This window comes from Cherax quadricarinatus, unplaced genomic scaffold (assembly GCF_038502225.1).
Source record: "Cherax quadricarinatus isolate ZL_2023a unplaced genomic scaffold, ASM3850222v1 Contig4784, whole genome shotgun sequence".
In the NCBI taxonomy this organism is placed as follows: Eukaryota; Metazoa; Arthropoda; class Malacostraca; order Decapoda; family Parastacidae; genus Cherax; species Cherax quadricarinatus.
The window spans coordinates 7,501-25,132 of record NW_027199810.1 but is presented as its reverse complement, the minus strand read 5'-3'; the positions used below and the strand labels follow the sequence as shown (position 1 = coordinate 25,132).

Here is a 17,632-nt window from a genome sequence, read left to right as displayed (position 1 = left end):
AGATTCACTAGCCTCATTTTTTCCAAGTTGCTGCAGTGTACAGTAACTAGGCCAAGATTCTGGCATGTGCCAGAATAATATTATTAAAAACAATAATAATATAAATGATGTCATAAACAGTGACATTAATGAAAGTGACATATTACTGTTTTAATGCATCATATATTTTTTAATAATATATCGAGTTATTTCTGATGACAATTATTAGCTTCGTGACAGATCTCTCAGAACCTACTGACGATCTATTGTAACTGGAATAGTTCAAGGAACATGTGTTAGTGTCGGTGAGGAGCTCCTGATCCAAGGAATTTAAGTTACATTAATTTTTGGGGGGGATGAATATCACATTTTCCACATGTTGTATGATGGGTTAGATCTTCACTTTAATACATTATTAATTATTCGTCCATTACTTTAAAAATTGGCATTATCTCTTATTCATAATCTATACCGTTGTTGTATCTCACACAATAAAAACATTATGACAGTCATCAGCATGTGACTGTGTACTTTAGAACACTGTTGTTGTTATGCCTTCGTGGTGACCGTCGAGCCTTGAGTCCTGCTTGTTGCGATGACGGTGTAGTAGGGAGGATAGTTTATGACGCTCGCCTTGTGAAAAACTAGTTGGTCGCCTGAGAGACGAAATGTGAAGCGGTGTACTAGTGTAGTGAGGAACAGAAACAACTCCAGGCGAGCCAGAGACTCTCCCAAACACACACGTTTACCTGTTGAAGTTGAAGAACTGTTATCCTTACATACTTTCCGCACTCTTACCTTCAAAGATAGCACCTTCATGTTGATGTAATGTTCTTGATCCAAGGACCTGGAGCTACCCTCTAATTAGTTGGAATTAACAGAGTTACCTTCCATTCTACAAGAACTGTATTACAACTCTGAGTATCACTTTCCCGTCAAAATACAAAATATTTTAATACTACTACTACTAAAAATAATAATAATACATGTCCAACATCAAGTAAAAATTTTGGCTTGACAGAGAATATTCTGTATTTTTGTGAAAAATATTATTTGCTATATTCTGGACTAAAAAATTATCAAGTTTATACATTCTAGAACACAAATTTGTAATGTTTTGCCTCATGCATGTCAGGAGATGGTTCCACAATGTTTCCTTGAACTGTAGAATTACTTGAAAGTAATTAGTCCAATCTATTCATTGGTCTGTATTACGCACACAAGTATAGTACAGGTTGCGACCTGGTCGTAATGGGTTTGAAAGTGGACTGAACAAACTCAGCAATAGTATATGACTTGTATTTCCTTCATCAGGTATAATTTGCAAAATATATACAAGTATATACTCTTATGTACACTATGTACAGAGGTTAAATAGTAAGTGTACCACAGTGACAAAAAATGGCAGAAGCAGAAACCAGAGAGAGTGCACCGTGCTCAACCAGCACCTCAGACATGTGTCTATTCGCTTATCATAAGTGAACCACGTTGCTTCAACTTCGGCGGGCTTGCCTGTGATTGGCCAATGAACCAAGGTACTGTTTTAAATTTATTTATTTTATGTCTTTGCAAACAGTACATTGAGATTTTATATTTACAATAGTGGGTTGCAATGCAAAGAGAGCCTCTATTATGCCTAGGCATTATGGGCCAACTTAACATTATTGGCTTACAGACTACTTAACACTAAGGATTTTATCATAGTTGTACAGTAGGACAGTAATTATTTCATAGTTGAACAGTAGATTATTAATTATAAGTGAATTAAATTTGTATAAGACAAAGGATATATTCATATAGTCTAAAATGCTTTTTGTGAAAACAATGGTTCAATTATATTCCTGTCAACAATGGATAAAAGGTTCAAAGTGATTGTTGAAGTTATGATGTGGGAGTACATAGGTGAGTATGTGTGTACTGAGTATTTAGCATTTAGTCTAGGGTGATTAAGTGGCTTTTGAGAAGAGTCTTAAACTGATTTTCAGACTGGGTTACTTTAATATCTTCTGGTAATGAATTCCATATTTTAGGGCCCTTTATGTGCATAGAGTTTTTACACAGTGTGATATGGACACGAGGTATATCAAAAAGAGATCTGTGTCTTGTGTTGTGGTCATGTGTCCTGTTTAAGTTGGTGAGGAGAAGTTTGAGTGGAGGGTTTATATTTGCGTGTATTGTTCTGTGTATGTAGTAGGCACATGAATAAGTATGGATGTTCTTAATGGTGAGCAGATTCAGACTTTTGAAAATTGGTGGAGTATGCTGGCGGGAGTGGGAATTCGTTATCATTCTTACTGCTGCCTTTTGCTGGGTTATGAGGGGTTTTAGGTGATTGGATGTTGTTGATCCCCATGCACAAATTCCATATGTAAGATAAGGGTATATGAGTGTATGGTACAGTGCCAGGAGAGCTGATTGTGGAACGTAGTACCTTATCTTTGATAGTATGCCTACAGTCTTGGAGATTTTCTTGGTGATTTGTTGTATGTGTGTCCGGAACTTAAGGCTACTGTCAAGGTGGATACCTAGGAATTTTCCCTCTGTGAGTCTTGTGACTGATGATCCATTTAGCGTTATGTTAATCGGATCATTTGCAGCTTTGTTTCCAAACTGAATGAAATAGGTTTTATCAGTATTCAGGGTAAGTTTATTAGTCATCATCCAGGCAGATATTTTCTGCAATTCGGCATTGACTGTGTTTGCTAGTATGACTGTGTTTGGGTGGGAAAAGACATATGTAGTGTCATCTGCAAATAATATGGGTTTGAGTAGCTGTGATGCATTCGGTAGATCATTGATGTAGATGAGAAAGAGGAGTGGTCCAAGGACGCTTCCTTGTGGGACTCCTACTGTGATTGGTTGGGTGGAAGAGTTTGCATCATTTGCATACACATATTGAGTTCTGTTACTAAGGTATGATTTTAGGTAGTTGAGGGAGTGGCCTCTGATACCATAGTGCGTTAATTTGGAGTACAGCAGTTCATGGTCGACTGTATCGAAAGCTTTACGTAAATCAATGAAAATGCCCAGCGGGACTTCTTTCTTTTCGAGTGCGGTATATATTAGTTCTAGCATGTGTATGATAGCATCATTCGTGCTTTTATTATTCCTGAATCCAAACTGACAAGGGTTTAATATGTTGTGTGAGACGAGGTAGGAATAGATCCGTCTATGCATTAATTTTTCAAAGATTTTAGAGAGCAGTGGTAAGTTAGATATTGGTCTATAGTTATTCAAGTCAGCTTGGTCACCTCCTTTGTGGATCGGAGTGACCCTCGCTATTTTGAGGATTGTTGGGAAGGTAGCTGATTCAATGGATTTGTTAAAGAGCGTTGCAATAATTGGTGACAATACTTGAGAAGCTTTTTTGTACATAAAAGCAGGCAAGCTGTTTATGTCTCCTGCCTTGTTTTTAAGGGTGTTTATGATGAGTGTAACTTCTATGGGGTTGGTTGGAGCTAGGAATAGCGTATTTGGGTAGGTACCTATGAGGTAGTCTGATGGACGGGTGTTTACGCTTGGTATTTTGTTCGCTAGATTTTTACCTATGGTGGAGAAGAAAACATTGAGTCTGTTTGCTGTTTCAGTAGGTGTGAGTAGGGGTTCATCTGATTTTGTTAGTTTGATTGTTTTGTTTTTGGATAACTTTTTATTTCCAAGAATTTCAGATAGAGTTTTCCAGGTTTTTTTCATATCACCTTTGATGTTATGTAATCTATTTTCATAATACAATTTTTTAGATCTTCTTATCAGGCTGGTAAGTGCTGACGAGTAACGTTTAGACTGTTCTCTAGTTATTTGACCCATTCTATACTGTTTTTCATATTTGTGCTTTGTGTTAATGGATTTGAGGATGCTTGGTGTTAGCCAGGGATTATTCAGTCTCTTTGCTGTGATCTGTTTAGTTTTTTGGGGGCAATGTTTGTTATAGAGGCTTTGGGCTTTTTTTTAGAAAATTATTTATACATTCATTCATATCTGTATATGTTTCGAGCTCATTTTGCCAATCGATGTTATTCATAGCTGCTATAAAGTTGTTAACTGCTGTCTCGTTATGTAGTCTGAAGGTTACTTTAGTAATGTCTTGTGGCAGTTTGCCCAGATTAGTTATGAGAAAGGTTGGGTAGTGGTCTGTAGTGTTGTCTGTGATTATGCCTGATTTTAAAGGGGATATGGTGTTTGTCCAGATGTGGTCTATTAAGGAGATGCTTGTCTCGGTGATTCTTGTAGGTTTAGATATTGCTGGTAGCAACAGGCAGTTACTCATTGTGTTTGTGAATTCGGTTACTTGTGGGTCCTGGTCGTGTAGTATGTTTATGTTGAAATCTCCTGTTAGTAGTAGGTGGTCTTTATTCATGTGTGCATCAGTAATCATGTTTCCTAGTTTTTCACTAAAGTGGCAAATGTTTGACTGTGGTACTCTGTATAGGTTTATAACTGTGAGGAGTTTTTGCAGGTCTTTTGATTTAAATTTGGCTATGATATATTCTCCATGTTCATCCCTTGGGCAAGATTTATTGATGCATTCTAGTTGATTTGAGTAGTATATAGCTGTTCCTCCCCCTTGCTGGTCTGTTCTACAGTTGTGTATGGCCATGTAGCCAGGAATGGTATAGACATCTGTAATATCAGGCTTAAGCCAGGTTTCTGTGAGTGTGATGATTGATATTTTGGAATGAAGGGAATTGAGTAATGCTGTGAGGTCATCATAATGTTTGCTCAAGGATCTGATATTGTAGTTAAAGATGGTTATGTTATTGTTTGCACTGAGTAATGTCTTTGCTTGCTCTGCTGTGTAGTAATTACAGTTACTGTTTGATTCGTGTATTTCATTTAGTAAAGATTTACATCAGGATCTATGCCTGTAATCATAGGATGAGAGTAATTTTACAAACTAGATTTTCTTAGTAAAATAATATAAGAGTTATATTGAATCTACAACTAGACTTATGAATAAGACTCTAATTATTCTAAAACTTGTAAAAATTTGAAAATAAAAGGGACTATTACAGAATAGATAATTCAGTTATACACTTAAGCATCTAATATCACCTTAATTATTTCAACAAATGTGAGTTTATGAACTACGGTAGATATTTACAGCTAAAGCAGCTAGTGAATATAATGATAAAAGAATGTATTAAAACAAGAATGTATTAAAACAAAATCAGTAGCACCTGAGGTAGTCCACCTGAGGAAGTCAATAGCACCTGAGGTAGTCAGTAGCACCTGAGGTAGTCAGTAGCACCTGAGGTAGTCAGTAGCACCTGAGGTAGTCAGTAGCACCTGAGGTAGTCAGTAGCACCTGAGGTAGTCAGTAGCACCCGAGGTAGTCAGCACCTAGCACCTGAGGTAGTCAGTAGCACCTGAGGTAGTCAGTAGCACCTGAGGTAGTCAGTAGCACCTGAGGTAGTCAGTAGCACCTGAGGTAGTCAGTAGCACCTGAGGTAGTCAGTAGCACCTGAGGTAGTCAGTAGCACCTGAGGTAGTCAGAGGTAGCACCTGAGGTAGTCAGTAGCACCTGAGGTAGTCAGTAGCACCTGAGGTAGTCAGTAGCACCTGAGGTAGTCAGTAGCACCTGAGGTAGTCAGTAGCACCTGAGGTAGTCAGTAGCACCTGAGGTAGTCAGTAGCACCTGAGGTAGTCAGTAGCACCTGAGGTAGTCAGTAGCACCTGAGGTAGTCAGTAGCACCTGAGGTAGTCAGTAGCACCTGAGGTAGTCAGTAGCACCTGAGGTAGTCAGTAGCACCTGAGGTAGTCAGTAGCACCTGAGGTAGTCAGTAGCACCTGAGGTAGTCAGTAGCACCTGAGGTAGTCAGTAGCACCTGAGGTAGTCAGTAGCACCTGAGGTAGTCAGTAGCACCTGAGGTAGTCAGTAGCACCTAGGTAGTCACCACCCGAGGTAGTCAGTAGCACCTGAGGTAGTCAGTAGCACCTGAGGTAGTCAGTAGCACCTGAGGTAGTCAGTAGCACCTGAGGTAGTCAGTAGCACCTGAGGTAGTCAGTAGCACCTGAGGTAGTCAGTAGCACCTGAGGTAGTCAGTAGCACCTGAGGTAGTCAGTAGCACCTGAGGTAGTCAGTAGCACCTGAGGTAGTCAGAGGTAGCACCTGAGGTAGTCAGTAGCACCTGAGGTAGTCAGCACCTAGCACCTGAGGTAGTCAGTAGCACCTGAGGTAGTCAGTACCTGAGGTAGTCAGTAGCACCTGAGGTAGTCACACCTGAGGTAGTCAGTAGCACCTGAGGTAGTCAGTAGCACCTGAGGTAGTCAGTAGCACCTGAGGTAGTCAGTAGCACCTGAGGTAGTCAGTAGCACCTGAGGTAGTCAGTAGCACCTGAGGTAGTCAGTAGCACCTGAGGTAGTCAGTAGCACCTGAGGTAGTCAGTAGCACCTGAGGTAGTCAGTAGCACCTGAGGTAGTCAGTAGCACCTGAGGTAGTCAGTAGCACCTGAGGTAGTCAGTAGCACCTGAGGTAGTCAGTAGCACCTGAGGTAGTCAGTAGCACCTGAGGTAGTCAGTAGCACCTGAGGTAGTCAGTAGCACCTGAGGTAGTCAGTAGCACCTGAGGTAGTCAGTAGCACCTGAGGTAGTCAGTAGCACCTGAGGTAGTCAGAATCACCTGAGTTAGTCAGAAGCACCTGAGGTAGTCAGTAGCACCTGAGGTAGTAGTCAGTAGCACCTGAGGTAGTCACCTGAGGTAGCACCTGTGGTAGTCTGTAGCACCTGAGGTAGTCTGTAGCACCTGAGGTAGTCAGTAGCACCTGAGGTAGTCAGTAGCACCTGAGGTAGTCAGTAGCACCTGAGGTAGTCAGTAGCACCTGAGGTAGTCAGTAGCACCTGAGGTAGTCAGTAGCACCTGAGGTAGTCAGTAGCACCTGAGGTAGTCAGTAGCACCTGAGGTAGTCAGTAGCACCTGAGGTAGTCAGTAGCACCTGAGGTAGTCAGTAGCACCTGAGGTAGTCAGTAGCACCTGAGGTAGTCAGTAGCACCTGAGGTAGTCAGTAGCACCTGAGGTAGTCAGTAGCACCTGATGTAGTCAGTAGCACCTGAGGTAGTCAGTAGCACCTGAGGTAGTCAGTAGCACCTGAGGTAGTCAGTAGCACCTGAGGTAGTCAGTAGCACCTGAGGTAGTCACCTGAGGTAGTCAGTAGCACCTGAGGTAGTCAGAAGCACCTGAGGTAGTCAGTAGCACCTGAGGTAGTCAGTAGCACATGAGTAAGTCAAAAGCAACTGAGGTCGTAAGTAGCACCTGAGGTAGTCAGTAGCACCTGAGGTAGTCAGTAGCACCTGAGGTAGTCAGTAGCACCTGAGGTAGCACCTGAGGTAGTCAGTAGCACCTGAGGTAGTCAGTAGCACCTGAGGTAGTCAGTAGCACCTGAGGTAGTCAGTAGCACCTGAGGTAGTCAGTAGCACCTGAGGTAGTCAGTAGCACCTGAGGTAGTCAGTAGCACCTGAGGTAGTCAGTAGCACCTGAGGTAGTCAGTAGCACCTGAGGTAGTCAGTATCACCTGAGGTAGTCAGTAGCACCTGAGGTAGTCAGCACCTGAGGTAGTCAGTAGCACCTGAGGTAGTCACACCTGAGGTAGTCAGTAGCACCTGAGGTAGTCACCTGAGGTAGTCAGTAGCACCTGAGGTAGTCAGTAGCACCTGAGGTAGTCAGTAGCACCTGAGGTAGTCAGTAGCACCTGAGGTAGTCAGTAGCACCTGAGGTAGTCAGTAGCACCTGAGGTAGTCAGTAGCACCTGAGGTAGTCAGTAGCACCTGAGGTAGTCAGTAGCACCTGAGGTAGTCAGCACCTGAGGTAGTCACCTGAGGTAGTCAGTAGCACCTGAGGTAGTCAGTAGCACCTGAGGTAGTCAGTAGCACCTGAGGTAGTCAGTAGCACCTGAGGTAGTCAGTAGCACCTGAGGTAGTCAGTAGCACCTGAGGTAGTCAGTAGCACCTGAGGTAGTCAGTAGCACCTGAGGTAGTCAGTAGCACCTAGGTAGTCAGTAGCACCTGAGGTAGTCAGTAGCACCTGAGGTAGTCAGTAGCACCTGAGGTAGTCAGTAGCACCTGAGGTAGTCAGTACCTGAGGTAGTCAGTAGCACCTGAGGTAGTCAGTAGCACCTGAGGTAGTCACACTGAGGTAGTCAGTACCTGAGGTAGTCAGTAGCACCTGAGGTAGTCAGTACCTGAGGTAGTCAGTAGCACTGAGGTAGTCAGTAGCACCTGAGGTAGTCAGTAGAACCTGAGGAAGTCAGTAGCACCTGAGGTAGTCAGTAGCACCTGAGGTAGTCAGTAGCACCTGAGGTAGTCAGTAGCACCTGAGGTAGTCAGTAGCACCTGAGGTAGTCAGTAGCACCTGAGGTAGTCAGTAGCACCTGAGGTAGTCAGTAGCACCTGAGGTAGTCACCTGAGGTAGTCAGTAGCACCTGAGGTAGTCAGTAGCACCTGAGGTAGTCAGTAGCACCTGAGCAGTCAGTAGCACCTGAGGTAGTCTGAGGTAGTCAGTAGCACCTGAGGTAGTCAGTAGCACCTGAGGTAGTCAGTAGCACCTGAGGTAGTCAATAGCACCTGAGGTAGTCAGTGAGCACCTGAGGTAGTCAGTAGCACCTGAGGTAGTAGTGAGGTAGTCAGTAGCACCTGAGGTAGTCAGTAGCACCTGAGGTAGTCAGTAGCACCTGAGGTAGTCAGTAGCACCTGAGGTAGTCACACCTGAGGTAGTCAGTAGCACCTGAGGTAGTCAGTAGCACCTGAGGTAGTCAGTAGCACCTGAGGTAGTCAGTAGCACCTGAGGTAGTCAGTAGCACCTGAGGTAGTCAGTAGCACCTGAGGTAGTCAGTAGCACCTGAGGTAGTCAGTAGCACCTGAGGTAGTCAGTAGCACCTGAGGTAGTCAGTAGCACCTGAGGTAGTCAGTAGCACCTGAGGTAGTCAGTAGCACCTGAGGTAGTCAGTAGCACCTGAGGTAGTCAGTAGCACCTGAGGTAGTCAGTAGCACCTGAGGTAGTCAGTAGCACCTGAGGTAGTCAGTAGCACCTGAGGTAGTCAGTAGCACCTGAGGTAGTCAGTAGCACCTGAGGTAGTCAGTAGCACCTGAGGTAGTCAGTAGCACCTGAGGTAGTCAGTAGCACCTGAGGTAGTCAGTAGCACCTGAGGTAGTCAGTAGCACCTGAGGTAGTCAGTAGCACCTGAGGTAGTCAGTAGCACCTGAGGTAGTCAGTAGCACCTGAGGTAGTCAGTAGCACCTGAGGTAGTCAGTAGCACCTGAGGTAGTCAGTAGCACCTGAGGTAGTCAGTAGCACCTGAGGTAGTCAGTAGCACCTGAGGTAGTCAGTAGCACCTGAGGTAGTCAGTAGCACCTGAGGTAGTCAGTAGCACCTGAGGTAGTCAGTAGCACCTGAGGTAGTCAGTAGCACCTGAGGTAGTCAGTAGCACCTGAGGTAGTCAGTAGCACCTGAGGTAGTCAGTAGCACCTGAGGTAGTCAGTAGCACCTGAGGTAGTCAGTAGCACCTGAGGTAGTCAGTAGCACCTGAGGTAGTCAGTAGCACCTGAGGTAGTCACTAGCACCTGAGGTAGTCACACCTGAGGTAGTCAGTAGCACCTGAGGTAGCACCACCTGAGGTAGTCAGTAGCACCTGAGGTAGTCAGTAGCACCTGAGGTAGTCAGTAGCACCTGAGGTAGTCAGTAGCACCTGAGGTAGTCAGTAGCACCTGAGGTAGTCAGTAGCACCTGAGGTAGTCAGTAGCACCTGAGGTAGTCAGTAGCACCTGAGGTAGTCAGTAGCACCTGAGGTAGTCAATAGCACCTGAGGTAGCACCTGAGGTAGTCAGCACCTGAGGTAGTCAGTAGCACCTGAGGTAGTCAATAGCACCTGAGGTAGTCAGTAGCACCTGAGGTAGTCAGCACCTGAGGTAGTCACCTGAGGTAGTCAGTAGCACCTGAGGTAGTCAGTAGCACCTGAGGTAGTAGCACCTGAGGTAGCAGTAGCACTGAGGTAGTCAGTAGCACCTGAGGTAGTCAGTAGCACCTGAGGTAGTCAGTAGCACCTGAGGTAGTCAGTAGCACCTGAGGTAATCAGCAGCACCTGAGGTACTCAGCAGCACCTGAGGTAGTCAGTAGCACCCGAGGTAGTCAGTAGCACCTGAGGTAGTCAGTAGCACCTGAGGTAGTCAGCACCTGAGCACCTGAGGTAGTCAGTAGCACCTGAGGTAGTCAGTAGCACCTGAGGTAGTCAGTAGCACCTGAGGTAGTCAGTAGCACCTGAGGTAGTCAGAGGTAGTCACACCTGAGGTAGTCACCTGAGGTAGCACCTGAGGTAGTCAGTAGCACCTGAGGTAGTCAGTAGCACCTGAGGTAGTCAGTAGCACCTGAGGTAGTCAGTAGCACCTGAGGTAGTCAATAGCACCTGAGGTAGTCAGTAGCACCTGAGGTAGTCAGTAGCACCTGAGGTAGTCAATAGCACCTGAGGTAGTCAGTAGCACCTGAGGTAGTCAGTAGCACCTGAGCACCTGAGGTAGATAGTAGCACCTGAGGTAGTCAGTAGCACCTGAGGTAGTCAGTAGCACCTGAGGTAGTCAATAGCACCTGAGGTAGTCAGTAGCACCTGAGGTAGTCAGTAGCACCTGAGGTAGTAGCACCTGAGGTAGTCAGTAGCACATGAGGAAGTCAGTAGCACCTGAGGTAGTCAGTAGCACCTGAGGTAGTCAGTAGCACCTGAGGTAGTCAGTAGCACCTGAGGTAGTCAGTAGCACCTGAGGTAGTCAGTAGCACCTGAGGTAGTCAGTAGCACCTGAGGTAGTCAGTAGCACCTAGCACCTGAGGTAGTCAGTAGCACCTGAGGTAGTCAGTAGCACCTGAGGTAGTCAGTAGCACCTGAGGTAGTCAGTAGCACCTGAGGTAGTCAGTAGCACCTGAGGTAGTCAGTAGCACCTGAGGTAGTCAGTAGCACCTGAGGTAGTCAGTAGCACCTGAGGTAGTCAGGAGCACCTGAGGTAGTCAGGAGCACCTGAGGGAGTCAGTACCTGAGGTAGTCAGTAGCACCTGAGCACACCTGAGGTAGTCAGTAGCACCTGAGGTAGTCAGTAGCAGAGGTAGTCAGTAGCACCTGAGGTAGTCAGTAGCACCTGAGGTAGTCAGTAGCACCTGAGGTAGTCAGTAGCACCTGAGGTAGTCAGTAGCACCTAGCACCTGAGGTAGTCAGTAGCACCTGAGGTAGTCAGCACCTGAGGTAGTCAGTAGCACCTGAGGTAGTCAGTAGCACCTGAGGTAGTCAGTAGCACCTGAGGTAGTCAGTGAGGTAGTCAGTAGCACCTGAGGTAGTCAGTAGCACCTGAGGTAGTCAGTAGCACCTGAGGTAGTCACCTGAGGTAGACCTGAGGTAGTCAGTAGCACCTGAGGTAGTCAGTAGAGGTAGTCAGTAGCACCTGAGGTAGTCAGTAGCACCTGAGGTAGTCAGTAGCACCTGAGGTAGTCAGTAGCACCTGAGGTAGTCAGTAGCACCTGAGGTAGTCACCTGAGGTAGTCAGTAGCACCTGAGGTAGTCAGTAGCACCTGAGGTAGTCAGTAGCACCTGAGGTAGTCAGTAGCACCTGAGGTAGTCAGTAGCACCTGAGGTAGTCAGTAGCACCTGAGGTAGTCAGTAGCACCTGAGGTAGTCAGTAGCACCTGAGGTAGTCAGTAGCACCTGAGGTAGTCAGTAGCACCTGAGGTAGTCAGTAGCACCTGAGGTAGTCAGTAGCACCTGAGGTAGTCAGTAGCACCTGAGGTAGTCAGTAGCACCTGAGGTAGTCAGTAGCACCTGAGGTAGTCAGTAGCACCTGAGGTAGTCAGTAGCACCTGAGGTAGTCAGTAGCACCTGAGGTAGTCAGTAGCACCTGAGGTAGTCAGTAGCACCTGAGGTAGTCAGTAGCACCTGAGGTAGTCAGTAGCACCTGAGGTAGTCAGTAGCACCTGAGGTAGTCAGTAGCACCTGAGGTAGTCAGTAGCACCTGAGGTAGTCAGTAGCACCTGAGGTAGTCAGTAGCACCTGAGGTAGTCAGTAGCACCTGAGGTAGTCAGTAGCACCTGAGGTAGTCAGTAGCACCTGAGGTAGTCAGTAGCACCTGAGGTAGTCAGCACCTAGCACCTGAGGTAGTCAGTAGCACCTGAGGTAGTCAGTAGCACCTGAGGTAGTCAGTAGCACCTGAGGTAGTCAGTAGCACCTGAGGTAGTCAGTAGCACCTGAGGTAGTCAGTAGCACCTGAGGTAGTCAGTAGCACCTGAGGTAGTCAGTAGCACCTGAGGTAGTCAGTAGCACCTGACGTAGTCAGTAGCACCTGAGGTAGTCAGTAGCACCTGAGGTAGTCAGTAGCACCTGAGGTAGTCAGTAGCACCTGAGGTAGTCAGTAGCACCTGGAGAGTAAGTATCTTATTAACAAGTAATAAATTGTGAAAGGGAAATCTGGGAAGATAACACAAATTGGGTCACACAAGGAACTGTGTGGGACACATGGGATAATGAGGTAGTAAATACTATCCAGGAGGTGATAGTACAGGGATTAGTTCAATAATGGCATAATAACATACACTAACGTAGTACAATGATTTGGTCACTAATATCAGTCAGACTCTGTAATGTTTGCATCATGAAGGAAGTTTGCTAGTTCATTTTCATTTGTAATATAGTACACACAGCCTACATTTGTTTTTCTTACTAGAATTTGTCCATCACGTACAAAGCACTGGTGAATTTTATCATTATTCTCACGTTTCAGTTTTCTCACTCTGTACAGGAGGTTCTGTCGCTTTCTTGTGAGACACTCATTTATGTATATATCTTCTTTTGCCTTAATAGATAAACTTGTTAAATCTTTTTTTCTGTCTTGTGTGTGAAATCTAAGCACAACACTTTTTCTCCCTCGGTTTCCTAGTAACTGTGATTCTTTTATTTCTGACACTGGCACATTAACATGTAGGTGGTCATGTATGATCTGTAGAGTTGTAGCTTTGCAGTTGGTATGGTTTAATTCACTAGGAAAGAATGGACTGTTAATCACTACTGCATCGGCTAGCTTATCTTGCTCTGCCTTATGTTGGTTAGCAAAATAATTGTTCAATTGGGTATCCATGTTTATTTTTAAGTCCTTGATGGCATCATCAATCTTCGTGTTTAGGGAAGTTATATGATTTGTTTGGCTGGTTATAACTTATTGGAGGGTCTTGCCAAAATCAGTCGTGCCAGTTGATGTTAGCTGTTGTTCAAGGCTGTTGATCTTATGCTCAAGGTGAAGTAACTTAGATTCATGGTTTGTTATTGTTGCGCAAAGTGACATATTTTCAGTGCGAAGATTCAAGTTATCCGCCGTTAGGGTGGTGATGCAATTCCTTAAAGTGTCAGGATCATTAGTCATACCTGGGAGTGTATCAGATGGGTTAAATCCTATGAAGGTAGTAGAGGTAGAGAGGGAGTCAGTCACGGTTGGTGTTGTTGTTGTCAAGTCGCCTTGGTTGGTGGGTGAGGGTGAGTCGGCCATGTTTGTTGTTGGTGATGTGTCGCTCTGGGTGGTGAGGGGGGTGGATGGGGCACCGGCGTCCTGCTGGGTCGTCTTATGGAATACTCGATTTCTAGGTGCTGCCTTGCTATTCTTAGTGCTGTTTCTTCTATGAGTTGGTCTCATAGTAGTACAGGAGTTGCTGTGGTTGGTTGAAGAAACTGAATTAGTTAAGAGCTTGGAGTTGATAGTCGTCTGGCAGCGGGGCTGTGCTTGGAGTTTGAGGGGCAGTCTTCGCTTCAATAGGTAATTTCTCGGTTTCAGGCAGGAGCAGTCTGCTCTAAACCCATATTGCTCTGGATTGCGTAATTGATGGGTATGTAGGTGGGTGGCAATCTTGCTTCTTTGAACCCTTTCAAAGACTTTCTAGATATGGGACATTATCAGTCTTTGCAATACTTTACTTCCACCTTTGTAGAGTCGGCCTATGTCTATTATTTTTAGTAACTCTGGGATGACCCCTTTATCCATGCTCCCTCTCCATAGAATGCTGAAGGCACATGAAAGGGGTTTCTTGCAGTTCTTGATGAACACGAAGTTCCACGAGTCTGAGCCTGGGGCCGAGTCGTGTATTGCTTTTTCGAAGTCTTGTGGTGTTAGGATATTATCACAGGTTTATGGATTGACCAGATTTTGAGTCTCGGTCATTAAAAAAATGACATAATCCCAAAGTAGTTCATCCACACGCAGCTGGGAAACTCACAGACCTCTTGAGAAAAGTAAACGATGGTTCCACTATCCTAAATGCTCTGCAACTTGCTAGTTTTGGGCGATGTCTGTTAGCTGTGCTGGTAATAAGGGGCAAAAGGCTTGTTTCAACAATCATTAAACTTTTAAGAGACTTTTTCAGAGCTGAGACCTCATTCGCTCTCCCCACTAATACAAAACTGGGTGAATGAGAGTGAAAAAATCAGAGTCCAGGTGAATAAGAAAATTGAAGAGGGCAACAGAGTTGGGGCAATTAGGATAATCACCAGTGAAGATACAGTTTCCCCGAAGACGCTGACACTGATCAAGCATGTAGAGAAAAACACCCTGCCAGGGAAACCAGGAGCACCAACAGTTATGAATCTCCTGTCCTCAATGGAAAAACTGCTTGTGTAAGACTCAAACGTGTAATCATGTTGTTCCCTTCTGGCTTTGCTATGCTACACCGGAGTAAGTCCCCAGCATTTAAAAGAAATGGTTAATTCAGTTATCGGGGAGATTGCAGAGACATTGCTTTCATTGATCCCAAGGATCGTTAACAACTCATTGGCTCGTCTGATTCCTGATAAAATTAGACCTTTCTTTTTTGGGGGGCATCACTTTGTGCCCTTAGAAGAGAAGAATGGAGGAATTAGGCCAGTTGCTATGGACAACACTCTTCACTGCCTCGTTTCCAAGGCTGCTGTCCAAAGTATTCGAACAGAAGCTGCCATTGTCCAGTAGCTCGACTGCTAGTGCACTCGGCTTACAGGCTGAGGTCCAATGGTTGATCCCAAGTATGGTTTGAAACATTATCAGGTGTTTCCTTAAGACACCTGCTGTCCAGTGTTCACTTATCAGTAAAATGGGAACCTGGGTTTTAGTCAACTGGTGTGGGTCGCATCCTGGGACAAAATTGACCTATTTTCCCTGAAATGCTCTGCATAACAAGGGGCTTTCTATATAGTAGTATGTCATTGGTGTCAACTAGGCCTGTATACCTTGTACATGTACTTGTAGAAATGGACTGTTATTTATTTATTATTGATGCTTCAACCAAGCCAGCTTCGATTTGGGGTCCATCAATTAAATGAAGCAGCAGTTCATGCAACAAGGGCATATGTCATCAGTCTGCCTGAGGACAATGCAGTATAGTAAAATTAAATTACAAGACTGCAGTGGAGATGTGGTATAAACAGCTGTACAAGAACATTTCACTGGGTTCTTCCTTCTTGTTTCAGCCGGAGACAGAGAGGAATCAAGGCTTCTGTTTGGAGAGCATGAAATCACGTCATCAGAGGATGTCCAGCAAAGGGATCCACGTGCCACATTTCTGTATAGCAGATAGGGAAATTACTGTCAGGCTGACCAGTGAGCTAAACAATTGATTCCTAGGTGATGGCACACTGGCGGGTACATAGGAGTCCCTTCTAGATGATCTTACACAGGTGATGACACAGGGACTGGAAATGGGACTCATCCTGAATCCTTCCAAATACGAAATCATCTCGGTCAATCAACAAGTGATCGACGCAGTGAGATCAAGACTACCAATACCATCAGTCATTACCCCTACAAATAGCATCTTGCTTGGAGCACCTCTGGGAATTGATGCCATTGACTCAATTCTTAGGAAGAAACTGGATGAGTTGAGGAGAATGGAGCAACGAATAGGCAATCTTGACACCTATGATGCATTGTACCTTCTCACATAGTGCTTGAGTCTGCCCAGGTTAACATATTTCCTAAGACGTGCATCATCATATGATAATCCTATAGTGCATGAATATGATAGTATTCAAGCAGTATGTGCAGATAGCAAAATGCCACATGCAAGGCTATCAACTATTCCACACTCATAGGGTCAACAGGAAGGGTGGTAGAGTGGTGATGTATGACAGAGATAATTTAAATTGATGTGTTAGACAAGATAGAATTTACAAGCATCGGACACAGAATCTGCTTGGTTACAGTTTACTGAGGTCGTGAAAAACTAATTTTGGGTTTGATTTGTAGGCCCCCAAACCTTGATAGCGAGTGCTATCAGTTTCTGTTTGACGAAATTCATAAGGCATCTAGATACAAAAATGTGTTAATGGGAGATTTTAACTTTAGACAAATTTATTGGAGCAATCTGATACGAAGTCTTGAGTCTGCTCTTTAAAACAGTTTTGTGACAGAACCAACTAGAGGAAACAACCTCCTTGACTTTGGTCTTTTCAACAAAGAATCATTAATTAATTATCTTTATGTTAATGATGAGCTTGGGGAATGCGATCACAAATAATTAAGTTTTCATATATCATGGAATTACCCTAAGAACTATAATCAAGTCTCTGTCTCTGACTTCTGCTTGACAGATTTCATAGGACTGCTAAATTGCCTGAGTGGGTTGAACTGGAATGACCTGACTATGGGTCAGCTAAGCGGGGATGGTTGCCAACATGACGTTTCTAGGAGCATACTTTTTGCTGCTCTGACTACTTATGTTCCAAATAAAAAAAGAGCCAGATAGATAAACAATATGGAAACGGTCCAAAGTGGATAAACAGTAGTTTAAAACAACTCTTTGGTCCAAAGAGAGATATTTACAGGCGAATCAAAACAGTAGTGACGCATGTAGGAAATCAATATATTCAATTAGAGAGAGAAACATAAAAGGGAATAAGAAAAGCAAAAAGATATTATGAGGTTAATGTCATAAATTATTCGAAGATTAACCCAAAAGGTTTCTTTCAGGTATACTGAATTAAGATTAGGGACAAGATAGGCCAGTTCCACAGTCACATTTCTTTATCACCGACAGTGATAAGAAAATGTGTAGAATTTTTAACACTTATTTCCTCTAAGTTTTTATGGAGGAAGATATCAGTGAAATTCCAGAAATAATAAACTATGTTGAACAGTACGAAAATAAGTTATGCACGAACCCAGTCACTAGTGACATTGTTCTCATACTAATGGATAAATTAAAACCTAACAAATCCCTGGGCCCTGATGAACTGTTTGCAAGGGTTTTAAAGTAATGTAAGAAGGAACTTACTGAACCTTTGGCTAGACTTTTCAACATATCTTTACAAACTGATATAGTACCAGACAGGTCCTTCACTTCGAACTACAGACCAATAAGCCTAACCTCCATAGTGGGAAAGTTGATCGAATCTATAATTGCTGAGGCTATTCGAAGCCACCTTGAAAGATATAAATTGATAAATAAATCTCATCACAGTTTTACAGAGGGTCGTTCCTGCCTTATGAATTTACTAACTTTTCACTAAGGCGGTAAGAGGAGATAGATAATGATAATGAATATGATATTGTTTAAATGGACTTTAGTAAGGCTTTTGATAGAGTTCCATATCGGAGACTACTGAGGAAAGTCGAGGCACACGGAATAGGAGGAGAAATGTTTTTCTGGATAGAGGTGTGGCTCACAGATAGGCAACAGAGT

At 44.2% G+C, this 17,632-nt stretch overlaps 1 protein-coding gene across 1 annotated transcript in view; it reads right to left on the bottom strand.

Moving 5' to 3' along the window:
• Positions 1-336: 336 nt before the first annotated feature.
• Positions 337-17,632, bottom strand: part of LOC138852182 (cytochrome P450 2J6-like) — a gene marked incomplete at its 5' end in the record, with an annotated part of 18,608 nt that continues 1,312 nt past the window's right edge. The window contains 1 exon segment of the mRNA XM_070081879.1: positions 337-728. Within this exon segment, the coding sequence (XP_069937980.1) occupies positions 529-728 (200 nt within the window).